The sequence below is a fragment of the Passer domesticus genome, chromosome 18 (genome assembly GCF_036417665.1).
Source record: "Passer domesticus isolate bPasDom1 chromosome 18, bPasDom1.hap1, whole genome shotgun sequence".
Classification (NCBI taxonomy): Eukaryota; Metazoa; Chordata; class Aves; order Passeriformes; family Passeridae; genus Passer; species Passer domesticus.
Window position 1 is genome coordinate 12473909 of NC_087491.1, and position 22365 is coordinate 12496273.

Below are 22365 nucleotides of genomic sequence, written 5' to 3' on the forward strand. Positions count from 1 at the left end.
AGTTGGCAAGAAGCTTTCCATTAGGAAGCCTAGACTGAAAAAAAGAGACGAGGTCATTAAATAATGGCCTTCCTTCAGAGGCAACATGTGCAACTGATTGGGGATAATAAAAATACCGAAGTATTTTCAACGGAAAGCAATATTTTTAACTGCTGAAATGCCAGCAACACTTTCAAGGGCTCCATGAGAAATGGGCCAAGGTGATGGGGACTGTTTCAGAGTGGCCAGGGATGGGCAGGCAGCTGCTGGCCCCAGCTCTGGGCCGCCCCGTGCCATGCTGCACTTACCTAACTGCACGTCCGTGGTGAACCGCAGCCGGTGGATCATGCTGACTTTGAAGGACTTGTAATGGTGGCTGCTGAGCATGTCCTGCACCGTGGCAATGTCGATCTGGGGGTCCTCCTCTGAGACCTCTTCTCCTCTGGAACCTGCAAGACAAAGCGCGGCTCCTGACGGGGAGCTTTGGCTCGGGGCACGCGGGGCCGCCACGGGGCAGGCTCTGAACGCCCAGCTCCTGCCTCTGGCACGAGGAAACGCCACCCTCCAGCCCAGGGCAGCCACCGGGGCACTGGGCAGGCACCTGGGGCTGCGTGGAGAGCAGCACACCGTGCTGCAGCCAGGCCAGGCGGCGCAGGAGCGTGGGTACCCCAGGGGATGAGCCTGCTGGCCACCCAACCCTGCCGCCCAGCAAGGGGGCCAGAGCTGCCCAAGGCCACCCAGAGCTGTCTGTCCCAGAGGTGTCTGTCCCAGAGGTGTCTGTCCCCAGAGGTGTCTGTCCCCGAGGTGTCTGTCCCAGAGGTTTGAGTCCCCAGAGGTGTCTGTCCCAGAGGTGCCCCTCAATGCCACCCAGCTCCCCCACGTGCCAGCAGCACCTCGGGCACGCTGCTGTGCAGCTGCACTTTATTTACTGATTAGTATTCTCATTACCACTGCAGGTACTGCCTTTAGAAAAGGCAACAACTCATTAAGCCAAAATGCCAATTACTGAAAAAATATCACATGCTTTAAAGATTTTTTACATTTTATGACGTTGGATTAACACCAATTCCAACATTACTATAATGTGATATATAATTGCACAGAGTAATTTCAATGCCAGCTGCTAATAAAGCACCTCAGCTCAAAATGATCATTCAGATGCTGGTAGATAAAGTGGCATAAATATGTTTGAAAACTGATTTAGCTTCTTACAGGAGATCCTGAGGAACGACACGTTTTGTTTAATATCCTGGCTAATGTAGTCCTAAAAGCTGAACCAACTGCCAGTTCAGAGAACTAAATTTGCTGCAGGAGATTAATGAAAACTTTCTATTTTGCTGAAATTTTAATAATGGGAAGGTGAGATGATGGAGTTTTAGTACAGATCTTAAAGCTCCAGCAAAGCAGGTACCAACTTGTCAGATTTTTCAGTATTGATTTTGCTTGAGACTGGTATTGTTGGAGTGGCATCAACACTACACCACTGTGAGCATCTGCTGTTAAATGAGTCCAAAACCACATGGGGAGCACAAAGCAGGAGATTCCCAGGACACAGAATCTCACCACAGCTCTCCCTTCTCACACACCACGGCCCCAAAGGGTTAAGCTACAAATTGGGCTGTGCCATTCGACTTGAAAGGATTCCAAAAATCAAATTAAACAGTCTCCATGTGAATTTATGCAGAGCCATCTTAACACTGCAACCACTCCATGCTCCAGAATGACAAGATAAATTGTAATGGCTCCTTCCGAGACATTACAATGCATTTTGTCACAGACCCCTGTGTTAATGTCTCTATACTATGGATTATCATAATGTATCATGTCAAACCCTCATGCTGCACTACTCCAAAGATACACTGAGATATGTCAAACTTTTTGGTGCACTTAAAAGCGTCTGGAGAGGCTGTGGTGTGGCATGCCTGGCAGTGAGGCAGGAGGGTGGCACTGCCACTGGCACTGGGAGCCAGCCCGGACCCTCCAGGCTGGAAAGCACTGGGGTGTCCCCACCACCCTGTCCCCACTGTGGGGTCACAATGGCACCCTGTGCTGGCACAGGAGCTGGACATGGCAGAAGTGACCCCTCCACCTGACCCTGGCTGCCCACACAGCCCCAGGGCAGACCTGAGTCCCTGGGGAGCAGAGCTCGGTCACTGGGGCCCCTCTCCTCCCTGGAAACTCTGATTTCAGTGAGACCAACAATGGGAAAACAGCAGCAGCTCCAGAGCTGGAGGCCAGGCAGGAGCCAAAGCAGGAGCCTCCTCCCACGGGACCCAGCTGAGCCAGAGCCTGCTGTGCCAGGGAGCCCTGGCAGCGCCCAGCACAGACAATGGCACAGCACCGAAACGCCACAGGCAGCCCACTGGAGAGAAGGGAACCTGCATTTCCTCCATAAAACAACAAAACACAAAGTTAACTGCACTGCAAAAATGTCCCTTATTACTTTAATGTACTAGAATATTGCTTAATGAAAGTTCTTAATTGCAATACAATTAATTACATACACAGAGTCCCCAATTACATTTTCCAATAAGACATTGGCTTTGCTATAGGTCTAAAGGCACTAAACCAATTTTAATATATTAAGACCAATTTCCCTTGAATACTAATTACTATCTAATGATAAAATGAGAAAGAGGAACTTTCCAGAAGTAAGATGGCAAGAATAAAACTAAATTAGCCATGAACGGCTTCCTACCACACATAAAGGCATTTCACATTACAAAGTGCAGCCTTCAGTTTAAAGATAAATCTTTGTGCAAGTTAAAAGTTCTGCACACTGGAAGCAGTTTATTAGCTTGAATGCTATTAGTAAATGCTGGCTGGAAAGGGGATTTCTCCATACATATTTCTTAATAATGGAAAGTTTTTGTTTCATTTAATACCCTGAAATATAAACTTTCTCTTTGCCCAAAGGAATGTGGCTGCTCTTCTCCCAGGAGATGCTTGCCATCATCCATATCTATATTTATAAATTACTATGAGACTATGAAGAGCACATTTACAAGTAATAGCTGTTACAACAGAGCTTTTTCTGACTGGAACATCAAAGCTAAAAGTATTTCAAATCAAGACAGAATGCACAAAGTGAATATTTCAGTTTGCTGATAGGATTGGCAAGCCATTATTTTATTAATAGTGCAAAACTGTCAATATTTCTGTTCTAATGTCATGCCAAAAGATAGCTCCTAAGCCCCCCAAAATCCATTTTCTGACTGCAGGGGGGAGCCAGGCTCTGCACAAGGCAGGGCTTGTGAGTGATCCCACAAACTGCACTGCCCTGGAGCCCCTCTGTGCAGGGTCACCCTGCCTGGGCAGTGCCCACCCTGCTCCTGCTTGGGCACACAGACTGCTGCAGAGGGCAGGAGTGCTCCCAGGGCAGGGAACTGGGAGCCAGCAGCCCAGGGATCCACCCCACACCTCTGCAGGGCTCTGTGCAGGAGCAGGGCTCACTTTGGTGTCCCCTGGCCTGGGAGGGAGGGGGAGCAGTGCAGCTCAAGGACTTCAGGAGGAGGGAGAAGAGTCCCCTCAACACTCTGACATTTATTTTGAGCCAAGGCTCCCGAGGCTCTCCTGGAGCAGAGCAGACTGACTCCTGCTACACCACTTACAAACTTCCAACAGATTTACTCTTTCAGCAACCTGAACCCAGTCATTCGTGAGAGCAAAGACCTGCAGGAGATGCAGCTACAGGCCACAGCCTGGATTCCTCCACAGATGATGAAAATGCATTAAAAATGGAGCATCTACAGTATTCTTTTAATTACAGAGCCTGGGTTTTAAAAAAATGTTATTTTAAATCACAAGCAAAACCCCATGGAAGTATGACTAGTGAGCATCATTTCGTAGATTAAAAATCAATACAAAAATAATAGGTGGGATGCAGACGTCGGGGAATTCTGGCTTGTGGAAGAGCACAACTCGATTAGTGAGGTCAGAATTGCTCCATTTCCTCAGCACAGCCCCCCTGCTCCCTCTTGCCAAGGTCTCTCCCACAGTTTCTCAGAACCATTTTATGCAGAAACGAGCCAGGAGCACCAGGAACATTTTGGGAGCAAGTGCCCCTCACAAGGAGCAGCCACAGCTGAGTCAGCCCCAGCAGCACGGGGAGCTCAGGTGCTGCCTCTCCCTTGTGCTCCTGCTGCAGCCAGGGCTGCTTTGGGGGTGCTCTGCTGCCATGCTGGGATGAAATGCAGTTACCATGGCCAAAAAGCACCAATTGAAAGGTTTAACCTCTGCACAGAAAGAACAAACTCTCCCACTACTTGAAGCAGGTTTTTACTGTGGCTCTGTGCAGTGCTCTTGGCTCAGGGCAGGACTGTGACTGGCTTTACTCATTAGTACAACCAACATTTTTACACAAAATGGAATGAAAGAACACCAAACCTGAGAGCATGGCTGTTATAAAGAATAGAGAATGGATCAAAATGCCATGGGGAACAAACACAAACCAATATTAAATGTCTTTTTTAAAGTTTCATATTGTTTCAAGTAAAGAAATAAATCAGGAAATAAATATTAGGATAATTAAAACAGTAATAGAATAAAAATATTTGAGCAGAGCTGGAGAGAAGATTATTTGTCTGGCACTTCAAAAATCATCAAACTGCTGTAGTTATTTCTGCATGGCTAATTTCTTTAAATTGTATTAGAAAAGCCCAGTGCCTCTGACAGCCACACTGACATGGCACAACACCCTGCAGACCAGCCCTCGACTCACTGAGCAATGTCTGCAGCACAGACAGGTTCATATTTTGTGTTTTTCAGGGTTGGTCATAACTTTACAGAGCAGTTTAACAGCAAAAGATTAATCATGAAGTGATAAACAGGATGCAGACTATTTACTAAAGGTATGAAATCCATCATTTCCCTCTGGAATATTGTTTTGGCACCACGGAGAAGTGCCTCGGGACAGAGAGTCTCGTCAGAATGTACTTGCCCAGACAGTACAGCTGGTGTTCCAAAATACATAACTTATGTGAGTTTAAGCAGTTTACAAGAGCAAAAGTGAAAAGGGGAAACATACTGTTCTCCCGGACAAGGCAGAATTCCAAAGTGCTCTGGCTCTCCAAGGTACAGTCTAAATCTACTGGGACATTAGGTTCACTCTGCTTCTCCAGCCGATACTGAGGACCTGAAACATAAAGTAACTTGTGAAATCATCTGTTCTCTAACAAAGTGATGGCTTAGCACGTTCAGCTAACACGAGGTTTCTCGCAGCCCGGGAGCACAGCAGGTGGGTGTTGGTGTCCCCGAGCCCTCTGCCAAAGGAAGGGCCCTGTCAGCAGCTGGAGGATGGCGTGGAGGCAAACAACACATTCCCGCTGTCTCCAGCTGTCCCTGACCTGCCAAAGCCCTGTCCAACACTCCCACGCTGTCCCTGCAGCAGGTGAGGCTGCACCAAGCCCCTGCCTGGGGTGGGAAGCACCCTCAGACCTCACTGTACACCCTGGGGGCATTTTGGGGCATCTTTCCTGAGTGGAGAAGCCCCCAGTGTTTGCTCCCTGCTGCCCATCCCTCTGTCTGCACTGGGAAGGAACTGGGAAGGAAATCAGCCCTTCCTTATGGGCTGCATCACACAGAGGGACAGATGCTGCTGCTGCTTTGAATGAATTATTTTCACATTTTAACAGTAGATCTTGAAGGCTCAGGTGCCAGCTTCTTTCTCCCCCAACCAAATCCCCAAAGTAAGGACAATACCACTTCAAAAGCTGTTTCACAACTACAGAAAATGTATCAAAAATTGGTTTTACAAAAACCAGGCCATTAAAAAAAAAATCTTCTAGTTGAATGGATCCTTAAACTACATGCCTTAACTGGAACAAAACTAGGACACTGATCCAGTGCCAGGTGAAGCCCCATGAAGCTCCAGCCCTGCTGTCCTGACAGGGGCTGGGAGAGGTCCTGGCAGGGTGGGGGGAGACCCAAGTGCACCAAGTTCCAGGTGGGACCCCGGGGAAGAAAAGCCCTTTCCAAGGGCAGGGGCCAGTGGGGCCAAAGCCCTCCTGTCCTCGCTCCACTCCCGCTCACACCTGAGAGCTGAAGTGCACACCAAGTTCTCAGCTAAGTATTTTCCACAAACAATAATTTTCCATAAATAATTTTCCATAACCCAGTAAAATAACCTGAAGAGATACCTGAAAAATCCTAAGTGATTCAAAGCCTCTTTAACCAGGTCTCAAAGTAACAAGAAACCTAGAACTGAAATAACAAAATCTATTCCCTCTTCACCATTACTTAAAGGATTTCTGACTGTTTGCTGACTTTGAATTACGAGCATATATGATGAAATATTTAAAATATATAAAAAAATTAAGTCTTTCAGCCTCAGATGGCATGCCTAAGGAATGGAATTTGTTAGCCAATTAATTTTAAATTTACTACAGCAGAATTTCAATTACAGCTTCTCATTCCATCTCCCCACAGCCACGTGAGGCACTGGCTGCTTGGCCGGGCGCGTTCCCTCCCCGGGCTGGGGACTCTCCTTATTCCCAGTGCCACTCAGAGCAGGCAGTGCCAGCCCTCCTGCAGCTCCCAGCCTGCCCAGCACAACCAGTGGTGGCACGAGGAGCTGCCAAAGCATCAGCAGTGCAAGCCACACAGCACAAAGAAAGGCAAACAGACCCAGCACCAACACTGCTCCTCTCCCGGCTACTGGAAATGTGATTAACTATTTAAATTTAAAATACATTAGATAAACAGAGGCCTGCTTGTTAGGCAGAAGCAAAATATACTGAATTGAAACAAATCTCAAAGCAGTAAATCAATTTGGATTTAAAACCTGGTGTAGGTTTAAGAACAGGACCAGTGACAGCAAAACCCAATGGCTTTGTCTGTTCATCCCAAGCACCTTCCAGAGATTCCTGAGCCACATCCAGGGGCACTGCTGGCACAGACCTGAACATCTGTGCTGCAGTCCCAAAGCCCTGCTCAATGGGGCAAAGCCTGACACGATGGAAGGGTCAAAGGTAGGCAGGGCTCGTGGTCCCTCTGTGAGGATCTGATCCCACCAGCTGGATCCACCCCAGAGAACATCAGCCCCATCAGAAACAGTCCCCAGGCTGCTGAACCCTGAGAGCCAGCAGGGATCACCCCTGAACACACCCTGCAGTGGCTCAGGGTCACTTTTATCTGGAGCAGCTTGAGAACCCCATGATCAGGTAAATTGTCTTACCCAGTTTGTGTCAAGCCTGTATTAACTCTGCTAATAAAGCAGGGAAATAGAGCTCCAGAGCAGGAACCAGGTCAAGCTGCCTCATGGATAACTCCTTACAGCCAGAAAATACTGAGAAATGAATAAAAACATGCAAACGGATTTTCAGAGTATCTACTCTTCAATTATGCTTTAAATATCTGTCCACATTTACATGACCTCTGCTTGCCAACAGATGAAGAACGTCAGGCTCAGTCTGTGGAGGAGTTTTACTATCAGGCTTCTCTCACAAGTTCAAATGATGTCACTGTAGTAGGAATATTGGATAATTTAATGGTCTCCTAATGGAATCCTGCTCTGTGAATTTCAACAAATTTTCAAGTGGCAATACCAAAGATGGATTTTATGGATTTCTGTAATCCGATGCAAATGTTCAATGCAGTTGTAAAATAAACCTTTAAAATCCTGGCACGAACTGCCCTGGCCAGTGTCCCAGGCCAAGCCTTCCTGCTGCTGGCAGCTCCCAGGGCTCCACACCCCTCCTGGTGATCCTGCATCACACACGTCCCTTCCAGCTGAACCCCTGTGGAACCCCTCTCACCATGGATTCTGCCCACAGACACCCACCTGGCTATTTCAACACACCCCTTTAGAGACAGGAATGTTCACCAGGAATTAAAAACAAGGACACAGACCCCAAGACCCACAGTCCCCCATGAGCACCCAGGGGTGCCTGGGAAGAATCCCACCCTATAATCAAATTAAGGGTCCCCCTTGCAGAAGGGAGCAGCCACCCGCACACCAACAAACCAATTCTGTTGCCACTTAAGCTGCAAAGCTTTCAGAAAGGGCTTTTGAAAGCACGACCCATCAGTTCTAATTTTTAAAACTTATCCTTTCAGTCAAGACTAGAAAAAGGCCCATTCCAACTTTTATCTCCACTACAAAGTGCTGTTATCTTGGGCTGTTGTCAGGAGCTCTCTCTCTCTTTCTGCTGACAAGCAGAGACTAGAGAGATAAGATTGGGAACGAATCTCACTTCTCTGAGTAAATAAATAATCAATACTCATCTAAATGTAAATGAGAAAGTATCCCCCTCTGATAACAGGGCTCTTATCAAACAGCCAATTTTCTGCAGACATTTGGCCTCAACCAAATCACCATCATTCAGCCCCAGCCTAATGGCTAAAAATCGTAACTAAATTGAACCGATCACCAGAGATCAACTAAGTTCAGCCATGGCTACTACGGGTTCAAATGTTTGGAATGCAATTTTTCCCCCATTAACTTTCAATAGCAATGAAGAATGCCACGGTCAGGGGTGAATCTGCACAATAAACAATACTAACACTGCAACAGGGAACCAGGCTTTAAACAAAACCCCAACCAAACCCCTCTCCATCTCCAAACTAGTTACTAGGGTGAAATAAGGATTATAGAAAGAATATTTAATGTTTGTGGAGTTGTCAAACCTAAACAAAAAAGACAAGTATCAACAAAACCCCTCAAACTGTTGAAAACCGAGGCTATGTTTTACAGCATTACTCTCTGCAACAAAACACATCCCTGTGCCTGTATATCCCTCTCTTCACCTTCTAGAGCTCCCATAATCCTCACCAACACCCAGTTCTACCTGGGCTACATCAAATGTTTCTGTTCCCTTTACAGTCCATGCAATTGTCCAAAACACTTTTGAATTTCCCGTTTCCATGACATTTATCTCCTGAACTTATTACACTGCATGAGGAAGGGTATTCCTCTTGTTCCAATGAGCCATTGCCACCCCAATGCTTGGGGTGAGCAGCTCCTGCCCCTGAACTACCTCAATAAAACCTTCCCAACCCACTGTCCCCACCACCTGCACTTCACAGACACCTCTTGTACCCAGTTGTGCCTTTTCCACACCAGAAAAGCCCTTCCCTCCCAGCATCTGCTCCTCACTCCACGTGCCTGACCCATTTCCACACTCATCCCTTTCTGCATCTCTTCTCTTCTCTTTTTTGAGACAAAATACAGCAATTAAGATGTGGGTACGCTGGGATTTATGGACTCAGTTCCTGATGTTCCATTTGTCTTTCTGCCTGCTCCTGCATGGAGCTGAAGTGTTCAGAGAACTGCCCGTGATGATGCTGGATACTTTCCTGACTGATGGAAGGTAATTAGAGCCCATCATTGCACACATATAGTTACAGTTGCTTTTCACCATGTATATTATTTTGTACTCATTGACACTGAATTCCCTCTCTCGTTTTATTGTCCTGTCACTCAGCACTGTGGATACCTCTGCAGTGCTTCACAGACAGCTTTTATTTGCACTATTCTTACCTCTTTTGTATCAACAGCACATTTTGTCACATCAGCATTCACATCCTTTCCGTGCCCCACATTAAAGAACAATGCAGGTTCCACCAGTTCCACTGGAGCTCCACCAGTAACCTAGTTACTAATCACCAAGGGCCATTATTCCTATTCTTTGTTTCCTGTCTTTTAATCAATTATTAATCCATGTGAGGATCCTCCTTCTCATCCTGTGACAGCTTAATTGCTTTATGAGCCTTTGTCAAATCTTTTTTGGGAATCTAAGCCTGCCATGGCAAACCCACCACCCCTTTCAGATGGTCTGGCTCCCTCTCAGCCTGCTGGGGCACAGCCTGCTCTGCCAAAGCCATGCCCACCTCTGCCCTGTATGCTGCACGTGTCATCCATTAATCCTGCTCTTTGCTAGGGGCTCCTGTTACAATCTCACAGTTTGCCTGGTGAGAAAGCCCAGGAAAACCTGCCTGTCCTTGAACTCCTTCCACAAAGCCCTGCCACCTCCCACACCTGAGAGCAGCTGGTGAGCAACACGTTGAACACGGTGTTAATGGAGCAGCACTCCAGCCCTGACCTCAGCACACCCAGACACTGCTGCCTGCTCACAGGGAGCACCACAGAATGGCTCGGGGCAGAGGGGAACCTCAGCCAGCCCCTTCCCCTGCCACCCAGGGACACCTTCCCTGTCCCAGGCTGGGACACCTTCCCTGTCCAGCCCGGCCTTGGGCACTGCCAGGGATCCAGGGGCAGCCACAGCTGCTCTGGGCAAAGGAAACAACAAAGGAAAAGAGAAAATCAGAAGTGTGGGCAGTTAGGCAGCCACAGCCCAGCAGCCACAGTGACAGATGCTGGGCAGGAGGGAACAAACAAAAGGGAACTGAGCACAGGCAGAAAGCAGCAGAGCAGTCAAAAAACCCCTGTTGATAAACACTTAACACTGATGTCTGTGGGACTTTCCGTTTCAAGTCCCTCCTTTCACAAGGATTTGTGATTTATTGCTGTGCTGCTCCATCCCTGGGCTTTGAAAGCGTGATTCCGCCTGAGTTTAAACTATATTTATATTTATTTTTTTGTTATCGCTTTTTTATTATTGCTATAGAAAATATTTGCTGGAAATATGTTGCAGCTATTACAAGGTCATAAAAAAGAGGAGATTTATGTATTTCTATCATTTCAAATAGTCTGTCAGAAAGTATCAGTCGTGCTAAGTGTAAGACTGCTGGATTCCAGTGCTCCCTCTGCCACCACATGGGCAGCAGATGGAGGAATTAAAATAGCTCAGTGCGGAGGCTCCTTGGGTGCTGGCTGGGAGGAGGGAAACCGAGGCAGCTCTCGTCCCCCTGGGGAGGCCTGGGGAGCCCTGACTGCCCGTGGATGCTGGACATGGCCCTGGGCTGGGGCGAGCACTGGCCATGGACAAGAAGGGCAGAGGAGGAGCAGGATCATCCACTGAGGAGAGCAGGGACAGCGGGAGCAGGGACAGGGCTCCGGCCTCCTTCCCTGGGAGCTTCCTCAGAACATGACAGAAGGGGCAGGATTCCATTGTGTGCTTGGCAATGACAATAAAACAACAGAAAATATGTAAACAGTGTGAGAGGAACTGGCTGCAGAGCAGAATGTTTACATCTCCAATCCTGCTGCTGCGAGGACGTCTTAAATCTGTTTATCCGCTAAAAACCCCAAAGCCCCTCAACACCTCTGAAGTGGAATAAAGATTTTATCATTACAAATGCAAATACTGGTTAATAAATAAAGATATTTAAATAGTGAAAACAAACTTTTAACATTATGCACGAGCATGAGAGGTTTTTTTTAGCCCAATCTGTTTTTCCTTAACTTGCACTGTTGTGACATTACCGAATTTTACACACAGTTATCTGCCGCTCTCCACAGAAATACAGATGGTTTTTGTAGAAATAAACAGTCATTTATATGAAACAATTGTAAAATAGTTTATGGAAACCAGTGGTGTAATGCATTCAAATAAATGCCAGGCCTGGTTGATGGAGAGCCAAGGTGTTAAATCACACTGCTCAGGAATTCAGCTGTGGGAAACAGATAGTAAATCCAGAGTGACAGAATTTCCAGTGATGGCAAAGGTTTCTGACATCTAGTCCAGTACACAAAAACTACAGCAGTTCAAACCTATTTTACTTAACACTACCTTGACAGCCAGTGAAATTAAAGAATTTAGTCAAAAGCCCCTTAAAAAGAAACAAACACTTCATTTCTGGATTGCTTTTCTGGGGAACAGAAATGTGCAGCACGGCCAGCAGCAACCCGGGCTGTGCACAGCCTCAACAGAAGGGTTTTATTTAATTGCTACCTTTCTGCATTAGCAATGTGCAGCTCTAAAAACAGCCGAGACAAAATCATCATGTTTGATCTATAATGTAAAGCACCTACAGCAGAAATCCAATACACAGATTTTATTTTAAACTCCGCAGCTGCCCCGCTCTCAGCCCGGCCAGTGCAGGGAATGGTCCCCAAGGGTCCTGGGGCCAGCCCAGGGGGGCAATCCCGACTGACCAGCACCACTGCCTGGATTTTCAAGTGACAAAGGTGCTTTTCCCTGCTGTGAAGGCACCAGTGATTGCTCTGCAGTTTTGGGCAGCACAACCACAGAGCACTCGAGGGTTCAGGAGCACAGAGCAGGGAGGAGCTGCTCTTTGGCAGCAGCAGGGACCCCCGAGGCACAGCAGGGACCACCGAGGTGCAGAGGGACCCCCAGGATGCTGCAGGGACCCCCAAGATGCAGCAGGGACCCCCGAGATGCTGCAGGGACCCCCAGGATGCTGCAGGGACCCCCAGGATGCAGCAGGGACCCCCAGGATGCAGCAGGGACCCCCAGGATGCTGCAGAGACCCCCAAGGTGTTGCAGGGACCCCCAGGATGCTGCAGGGACCCCCAAGGTGCAGCAGGGACCCCCAGGATGCTGCAGGGACCCCCGAGGTGTAACAGGGACCCCCAAGATGCAGCAGGGACCCCCGGGATGCAGCAGGGACCCCCAAGGTGCTTCAGGGACCCCCGAGGTGTAACAGACACCCCCAGGATGCTGCAGGGACCCCCGAGGTGTAACAGGGACCCCCAGGATGCAGCAGGGACCCCCAGGATGCTGCAGGGACCCCCAGGATGCTGCAGGGACCCCGCCCGTGCCCGCACCAGGCTCCGCAGGGCTGCTGTAATGACCCAAAACAAAGCACGGAGCCAGAGCCACTCACAAGCAGCATTAGGCAGAAAAGCACGAGTGTGAACACAAGGAAACACAAATTAATTGGCTTTTCACTGTCACAGATGCTGGGGCTTCCATCCCAGAAAGAGTCAGAGCAAACATATGCATCGCCTACTCGAACATATTTACTTTTAAATTTAAACTCCTCAGTTACCATCATTCCATGACAGTATCAAACTTTAATGACAGTTTATTCTAATTGTAGTTCATCTGTTAGAAGTGCTTTTATCACACGGCTGTAGCTTTACATAGTTTATCTTTTTAATTCTCCTTTTTAAAAATGTATTAATAAATACATGTATGCGCAATCAAAATACACACACACCTCCCTTTACAGACATTTTTTTGTCCTGCTCTCCCACCAACAAGGTAGGATTAGGAAGCAAAACCCCAGCAAGGCCCACAGCTCCTCTAGCAGCTGCTTTGGAACATTTAAGGCATGAAATTTGACATTAAATGTGGTGCTGACACTGACACGTCAGAAACTGAATTTTCAAGCACAACTCAGAGCTCTCCTCCCCGGCTGCTCCTCAAACAAAGACGAGCCCCAAGCAGAACTCCTCACCTGAGAGTCCCCAGTTCTGAACTTTGTGTGAACAAATCTAAACCACGGCAATAATCACCCACAACAAACCTGGCTCTGTAACAGACCCCAACACCCCGTGCCCCAGGTGCCAGGGGTGGAACGGGCTCCTTTCCCCAGCCTTGGCAGCTGTAATTCCTCTGATTCTGGTGTAGAGACTAAAATATGATAGGGAGGCTTTTATCTTTAAGTCCTACGCCTGTTTCTTGAATCTTGCTCTTTTCTTATTATTCAGCTTCCTGTGGCAGTGAAATAATACACTTAAACAGACCAGGAAGATTATTTTAAACTATTTTTGGTCACTTTACACATTTTAAAGAATGCAAAAAGCACTGGTTGACAGCTGTTAGGGACTTGAATGTTATTGCAAAGCAGCTGTTTTCATTTATCGAAAAAGTATTAATCTTTCTCCAAACTCACAGAACACTGAGCTAATAACTCTCCCTCTAACCTACGGAAAATACAGGTCACGTCTGTGCAATGTTGGCAGAAGGTTTTGTTTATAACAATTAAACTTGTAGAGCATTTTGTTCTTAAAAGGACTGAGCCTTTCTGGTCGGGGGATGTTTGCAGTCGGAGGCAGCTATTAAATAATAATCAGTAGCATGTTCACCCTGCAAAGAATTTCTACTTGAAATCAGACAAGATTAATCAGAGGAGACTTCTCTGTTCACCAGAAATTTCAGATGGAGAGAGGCTGACACGGACCAGGAACAGGCAGGATTATTCCAACATTTCAGCATTTTATGTTGTTTGGTTTTGTCTCTCATCTCCTTCTAAGAACACTGGTTTTTTATGTACTGACATCGATGCTTAATTTGTTTGAAAACAAAGCCTCTGCACACATTCTCTCTGCATTGTTATTTACTTTACATTAGTATTTATAGTCCATTCAGTCGAGCTCTGGAGGAGAAGGCAACTGGCGTCCCAGGGAATGTGTTTGTGGAAGAGCAGCAGGAACGAGACAGCTCACAGGCAGGGAGATAACTTCCCAGTGTACATATAGTTCCTGCACATATTTAATTTGAGAATCACCATGGCATCAAGATACATGAAGTATCAAGGATGAAGTCACCATCTTTCTTATGTTCTTAAAATCGTAATCCATGCAAACATATTTTATAGGGAATAGAGTGCAGCCTTTGGTGCAGATATAAAAAGCCTGATAAGATCTCCCTGCCTGCTGCACACTGTGGGCTGCTGTCAGCCCCAGCCTCAGCTGAGCCCTGGGATCAGAGCATGGGCTGTGCCTTCCACCTTGGAAGAACTGTGCCTGCCTTGGTCCCTCTGAGCCTTCCTAAAAAAGCAGGATTTAAAGTGCACATCTACCACAACCCAAATGTCTCACATGTTAAAGGGGTAACACATGAGTATTGGTGAAAGTAAGACCAGCAGAAACACACACCAGACTGACTGAGCAGGAAAATCATTTCCCAGTAAAGCAAATCAAGTTCTGGGGGTAATGGTGTTTTACAGTTCTGCAACATGATCTGTACGACCTACAAAGCTTCCTCTGCCAAGCCTGAGGGTGGGATTTTCAAGCATGACCAACAGCTACCTGCTCCAGAAGTCAATGTTAAGGCTGTTACTGATCTCTGGGCAGCAGAATTATCCCAGGTACTAAAACATCCAAATTTCACCTTCTAAAACAGCTTTTCAGGACTCGGTTATTAGAGCTGTTCAAAATCCAGACAGCACGGTATCTGACATTTTCACTGATAAATTCAAGGAGAACAGGAAGTTCTTATGCTCCCAATCTCCAGCATGTGAGTTCTTTTCTGCAGATCAGCCACACTGCAGAGAGATTTTATATTTACACCATCAGCTGCTGAAGTGCTCGAAGAAAGGAGATGTGGGCATGGCAGGATTATACAAAACAATCCCTAAACTACCTCTGGACACGAGGGTTCTCCGAGGGTTGTTATCCCAGTGCCAGCCCTGTGCTGTGCCCAGTCAGGTCCCTGTGGTACTGATGGAGCTCCCAGCTCCCCTCTCTGTGGCTGGGGCACCACCCCATCCTCGGGCTCTTTCCCTCCCATCTGAGCTGTTTTCAGAAACCCTCTCCCATCAGCAATGCCCCTGGGCCCCCTCAAGGTGGCCCATCCTGGATCAGAAGCTCATGCCACAACTGCAGTGTTTTATTTCCAGCCCTCCCATAAAGTATGCCTGTGCAATGCACGCTGCTGAGCATGCAATAGGTTAAACAAATTGATGATAAAGTATTCGACTTCGTTAGTTTTCATTACCATAAGAAAACATCAATTACATTTTCTATTTTATGAGTGTACACAGGGGAATCCATTACAGTAAGGGAGAGGCTGTACGACTGCTGCTGCTGCTTCTCTCCTCAGCAAAAGGAACAGTTTGTTTTTAAAGCCAGTGACACCAGCCCAGAGGAAGGGAAGGCACACCGGTGTATCTGCATAGACAGCTCCTATCCTGATTTATCCAGCCTGGCTCCAACTAATTAAACATCTGCCTCAACGATTTCCTCTGCAGATTTATCTTCTCCAGAATGCAGCACTGACTGGTTGTTACAGGATTTTCCTAACTTGCAGCCTCTGTGTACCTCTCCCAGGTGGTGATCTGGGCACTGGCAGGAGCTGACCCAGTGCTCCCATTCACCCCCGTGGCTCCTGTGGTGGCACAGGTCAGCAGGTGCCACAGTCCTGCTGCAGGACAACCACAACTCCAGGAAAGGACTCAGCGCTCAGCTACAACACATCCAGCACCTGCACTTCCCCTCGACTGCCTCAAATATTATCATTTCAAAATGGTCAGAGTTCATATGTCAAAAGCCCTGAGACACTAAGAAAGAAGAATTGCAAGGAAGGTGAAATAGTTTGAACAGTTTGCAATAATTTTATCTAAATAGAGCCAGGCACAGTCAGAATATTGCTGCTGTTTTTTCAGGCCCCCTTCCATGAAGAAAAGGCTGTAGCCCACTTCTGTCTCCTACTGATCAGTATTTTGCTGCAACAAATAATCTTTACTGGCTGAACAAAGTATTTAGAGAAAACTAGCTTAGTGTTTTAGCCCTAGGCATGCTGAACAAACCCTTCCCAGCTGTACCACAGGAATTCCTCAAATTTTCCTCACCCAAAGTAGCCAACCCAGGTTTGCATTTTCCTACCAATTCAGGACCAGTCTGAAAAATGTCCTGTAAGTCAGTGGTGAAAACAGTTCAGAAAGCAACTGCTTCTACCAGTACTTGACAAAAGCACAAGCTGTAATGCAATAAATTCATCTCTCCTGAAAAGGCTGATCTGGAGGCCCATTGAAGACAGGCAGAAAAGCTCATGGGCATTTCAGTTTTATTAAAATATTCCAAAAATTTTAAATGAACACGTTCAGCCTAATTTTAGTAACAACTTTTTAAAAATCAGACCAATCAGCTTTAAAGGAAACTTTGCCGAATGAAGAGAAATGTTTCTCCTAAATTATGTTTTATTTTTTATTCAGAACTTTGACATCCTAATCCACTGGTTAACAATGACCTGAAGCACCCTGGCCCAGGCCTGGCTGTGCCAATGCTCTGATCTGCAATTCCATTTATCCCTGCATCTCCCAGTGACACTGAGAGGCACATCCTCTCCAGTGATGAGGGATCTGGGGGTAGGTGAGGAATGATGGCAAAATCTTTCCTTTTACTCCTGCTCCAGTCTCTCTGTGCCCACTGTGGTGGCACCCTGAGCTCACAGCACGGCCAGCCCGTGGCAGATGGGGACTGGCACAGCCACAGATCCCTCTGTGCACACAGCTACAATTGCTGCTGCTTTCAAGATAACAGCAAGATCTTCCTAAGCCCCCCCACCCCCTAAAGCCTGATCATCCACAGTTTGGGAGAGGGATGTAACTGGGAATAAGGAAAGGTTTGGATAAGCTAAGTTAATGTTGATAAAAAATTCTGATGCATCCCTATATACCCTGATCCTGAAAAGGGTTCTGAGCAGGAGCACCAAGGCAGCAGAAGTGAATGTATTAGCTGAAGCAAGAAATGGCAGGTCCATCCCTTCTCTAAACTACTGAGCAAAAATAACAAAGTCAAAGCAGAATCAGATTTCAAATGGACAAAGAATAAAACATCTGTTACACGAAGGGGGGAAGCAGTTTAAAGACTGAGCTAAGTGAATCCTTTAGCAACCTCCCTTCAGGGAAGGGAAATCTGACCCCGGGAAATAAATAAAAGTCACCCAAAAAGTGAACAAAAGAGGTGTTTGAAAAAACCCCAACACCATTCATCGCCGCTAACGACTTGTTCATTATGAGTGATGATGGATAAAGACTTCTCACGCTGAGATGAAATCAAGATTTATATGCATTGTTTCCTCTCCCAACTTGTGGGAAGATCATCATCATTTAATTCTATCTCTGCGGCCAGCGATGGGCATCCAGAGAGCCGGTTATCACACGGCGCGCTCAGCTGCCAGGGCCGGGACGTGCCGCTGGCACATCTGGCTGCTGGCCACCCTCCAAATTGCTGCAGGCTGCCGGGGCTCCTCTCCACCCCCAGCCCCGCTCCTCTCCTCCTCCAACCTCCCCCCCCCTGCTTTTTTTTTTTTTTACGAGAATCAGATTTTCATTGCTCCGTTCAATTGCTCTTCTCTGCCATTTTTTACAGCTCTTATCGTTCCCTTGGAATATGGCCTTGAGACAGCTCATCCGTGTCCTTCACTGTGTTATCTCTTCTAACTTTTATTAAAACTTCAGCTCTCATCTGAAGATAGCTAATTAAATCCATGACAGATTATACACGCATTTAAAAACTGCACTGAACTACTTTTTCTAAGGAGAACAGGGTTTATTTTCTTTTCCCATAGTTAAAACTGAGGGTGTATAAGGAGGTTTCATTCATTTACAAAGCCAAGATCCTTATCTTTCCCACTATATAGATGGGTTTATATTAAAGTTCCTTTGTTGCGTGACAAGACTCGGTGCAATTTCTCTCAGTAATTATTTCTTGTTGCTGGAAAGATCTCTCAGCCTTATACTTCTGAAATATATACACTAACACATATGTGAATGCACATCTACCCCCCAGAAAAACATTGTTTAAAATAGAAATACAAGCACTGTACATTTTCCTTTTTTAAGTGTTCATATGCCTTAACTATAACAGCACTATTTTGATAACATTGCAGAAAGTAAATTTTTCACTACAAATAACAATGAATCCTTGAAATTATTTAAAATCGCACTAAGCATAATTTTCTTACATAAATTAGAAGTATATATACAAACTCTGTCATGGGCTGGACTTGCTGTACTTCTACCCATCATCCCAAATTACCATGAACTGGTCTTGAATGCAAATGGCTTTGTTATCATAAATAAATATTTGCAGGAATGGATATACTGCTCTGCAGCAAACATTATGCAGCTCCTGCACTGCCAGCTTTGTGCCAGCATGGAGAACACAGACCTGTGCACAGAACTGCTGTGAGTGGGGCTGGGACACAACCCCCCAAAACCTGGGCAACGTTCACAACAGTTAAAAAGAGATATAAAATATACTCATGGAGAAAACACCCTGCCCTCTAGAAAATACGATAAATAACCCACCTGAGCCTCTCTGTGATCCCTTCCTTCTCTTTAAGGCCTTTTGTAAGATATCCTTCATGGTGACCTTCATACTGTCCACCTGAATAAGTGAGAATCCATGAGCAGCATTTCTGCAAGACAGATGCACATGCAGTTTTACAAAACAATCATCACTGGCAGCTCCCCGCAGCCCTCGTTAGCTTCAAGCAAAGCACTCGTTAGGCACACGGTTAACGAAGTTGGGCTGGAAAGGGAAGTTAAAAGGAGAAACCAAGCAAACTGCCTTAGCAAGGCAGAGACAAAACCAGCCAAAACGGGTTGAGATTCAAGACAGGGGTGTAAGGATTTTCCTAATTTATTGTTATTTTTGATCACTTGGCGTTCAGCATTAGAAGAGAAAAATGAGCCAGTGTAGCTGGGGGGCTCCTCATCTCCCCAGCTCGTGTCTGTGCTGCACAGCACACCACAGAAAAGCAGTTTGCAGTGGCATTTTCATCCGTGTCCCACACGTAACAAACCGTTAGGGACAAGGGGCAGCACACCCTCAGTGACAGCAGCTGTGCAGCACTATCGAGGTATTGCTTCAGTGCATTATTTCCAGCCTAACAGGGCCATGTTTTTGTGAACACAATGGCACAAAATCTCCCAGAAAGATGCAAGGCAGTGGGTCCTTGTCCTGGCCATCACCCATGGGAGAGGCCACACAGGGGAAAGGAAGGACTGCAAAGAGCATGGGGACAGCTGTGGGGGATACTGCTGCCAAACACCGAGAGGGGCACCCCTGGGGAAGCAGAGACTGTATAATAGAAGAGACTCTGAATGAGCAGATCAGTAAATTTTGCCCCTTAGCCCTCGCAGTCAGTCTCAGCTCATGTCAGTAGATGTCACTGCAGACAGTTCCAGGGAAATCCGAGAGCTGAAGGCTCCCACCGGAGAGATTTCTCTGCATGGAAAAAACTGGTTTGCAAAGCTATTCGGGCAGGAGGAGGAGCCTTGTATCTGGCAACCAGGAATTTTAATCAGGGAGTACAGCTCTATATGAACAGCACAGCTGGAATATTTTTAAAAGCAACTGGCAGGCGAAAGCAATCCAAGCAACACAAGTACATCCTGCAAAACAAACCCATATTACATGTCACTTTGAAACACAAATGCTGGGACCAGAGGTTGGAGCCCAGGTCACGTCAGACACGGCATCCCCAGCCCTCAGTGACATCCCCAGCCAGGACAGAGCCCTGGCCACTCACTGCTCAGGGCACTGCCTGCAGCGTGGCACAGGGGCCAGCAGCCCTGCCTGGCCACATGCTGGTCACAGCTCGCTGTCCTGGGGCCACTCGTGCTCGTGGGAGCAGCAGCCAAGCCCGGGCTCAGGGGATGTCCCCCCTCGCTGGTGTGAGACGCCGTTTCCCTCTGCTCAGTTGTGCGCTGCTCTCATCTGAATTTCATTTTCAATTCCCTTTGTTCCTGGCAAAATGAAACTGCCTAAAAGCCCAAATTTATGTTCTCCAGACCATTTATTATTTATAACTCTATCTTACTCGTCTTCAAACCAAATAATCCCAACCTTTTCATGCATCTACTTTTCCCTCTGTTTCTGCCGCGTGCTCGGTGCAGCAGGAGCAGAGCTGAGGGAGTGTCACCACCTCTGCAGGTGACACTGCTGTCCTGGGAACAGCCCCAGGGCTCAGAGGCCAATGCCTGCAATGAGCAGAGATCTTCCCCAGCACTTCACTGAGGAGCAAATTTCCCTTGAAGCTGCTGTGGAGCCCCATGACCTGCACGAGCACCACACACCTGCCCTTTACCTGGCCAGCCCCTCGCTTCCCAAAAGCCTCACAGCTTCAGTTCCAGCTGACCCGCTGAGCAAGATTCAGTGGATTCTTTAAAGTGAAAAACCTATTTTACAGTTATAACCACAAAAAGGAAACTACCTTTGTGCTTTTATTTGAGCAACACAAGGTTTCTCATTGAAAAGCCCTCCATGCTGGACCAGACCATCACAGCACCTGATGCCTCCAGGTAATTCATATGATGCTCTGCAATACCTACTGGAATTTTCCAGAAAACTCCAACCAAAGTACAGGGAAATAAATTAAAATACTCTAGGGAAAAAAGAAATTGCAAAGGCAACAGAAGTCTTCCATAAGCTGCTATGGCCAAACCAACCCGAATCACAATTGTCCCCTCTGTACAAAATGCTTTTCAACATTGTTCACCCCAAAGAGAGCAGGGAATGCAGCCCCCTTCGCACTGGGCACAGAGTGGCCATTGGCAGATGGCCCCAACGCCCCAAAAGGGAGATTTTTGTCTCAGTCCCTGACACTTGAGCCACTAAAGAGCAGGGCTGCTGTGATCCGCCGCGTTCCGGGCTGTCCCGGCTCCGCCGATTCTTTCCATTGAGCAGCTGGCCTGAGAACTGTCAGACTGATTTCCCTGACACTCCATTACTAACCCCTGCCCGAGCCACGGCCATTCTTTGCCTCAGAAGCTGGATCTCATCCCAGAACAATCTCTGAAAGTTTATTTTACTGATCAAAGCACAATAAGAAAGCCTCAGTGTTTAGCTATATTTAGTGTGCGAGCCGTGAGTGAGGGCTTGGCAGCAGCGCGGGGACGTGGAGCGCGCCCTGCTTTTGCAAACTCTTGGCTGTTTGCTCTGGAGCAGAGCCAGGGGGGCTGGACCCCCACCCTGGCCCAGCTGCTCCCCTCCCTGCCCTGGCTCCCCTCTCACAAGGCACCACAACGTCAGAGCAACATTTCAGCACTCAGCAAGCTCACACGTCTGAGCCGGGGGTGGACTGCAGCCCAGACCAAAGAGCTCCTGCCGTCACCCCAGGGCCAGGCCAGTCAGGGCACGTTTCTGTGCCCAGAGGAGAAGTCCTGTAGCATCACAGATCAGCTGGGGTGGAAGGTGATCTCTGGAGATCACCCTGTTCAATCCCCTGCCCAGGCAGGGTCACCCAGAGCAGGGGACACAGGCACGTGGCCAGGTGGGTCTGGGATGCCTCCAGAGAGGGAGACTCCAGCCCCTCCCTGGGCAGCTGTTCCAGGGCTCTGCCACCCTCCATGGGAAGAAGTTCTTCCTCATGCTGAGGAGGAACTTGTTGTGGTTTAGTTTAAGGCCACTGCTCCTCGTCCTGGCACTGCACACGCTGCCAGGTGTCCTGGAGCCGTGCTGGAGCTTCTGGAGCACCAGCAGCCCACCACACCCCGCCTTGTGTGCCACAGCACAGCCCACTGTGCTGAGGAACACACACCCACCTCAGCTCTGCACTCCCCAGCGTGCTCTGCACTGGCCCTGGCCATGGACTGTCCTCACTCAGCCCAGCCCCAGCACATCCTTAATTGCAATCACAAACGATGCGTCCTACCTCGCTCTGCTAAGGTGTGATACCTTCATTTTAGGTCAACACTATGAAAATAGGACAGACAAGCAGATGCTGGTCAATCAATTAAAACTGCTGCTGGCAAATTGGAAGCCAAAGAAATTCCTTAGCTTGTATTTTCTGTCATTTTGCAAAAACATACCTGGGTGACAAGGTTAAATCAAGCAAAGGAAATCCC

The 22365-nt window shown here is 47.4% G+C and overlaps 1 protein-coding gene across 6 annotated transcripts in view; it reads right to left on the reverse strand.

The window, feature by feature from the left end:
* The window catches only part of MAPKAP1 (MAPK associated protein 1), a 78279-nt gene that overhangs the window by 15452 nt on the left and 40462 nt on the right, over positions 1–22365 (reverse strand). For 5 of the 6 annotated variants that reach the window (XM_064393546.1, XM_064393547.1, XM_064393548.1 and 2 more), the window contains 3 exons: positions 18823–18932; positions 5006–5113; positions 288–428 (listed from right to left, as the gene is read on the reverse strand). In XM_064393546.1, the coding sequence (XP_064249616.1) occupies positions 288–428; positions 5006–5113; positions 18823–18932 (359 nt within the window). The remainder of the gene's footprint in view (positions 1–287; positions 429–5005; positions 5114–18822; positions 18933–22365) is intronic. The other variant, XM_064393550.1, reaches the window with a different exon arrangement.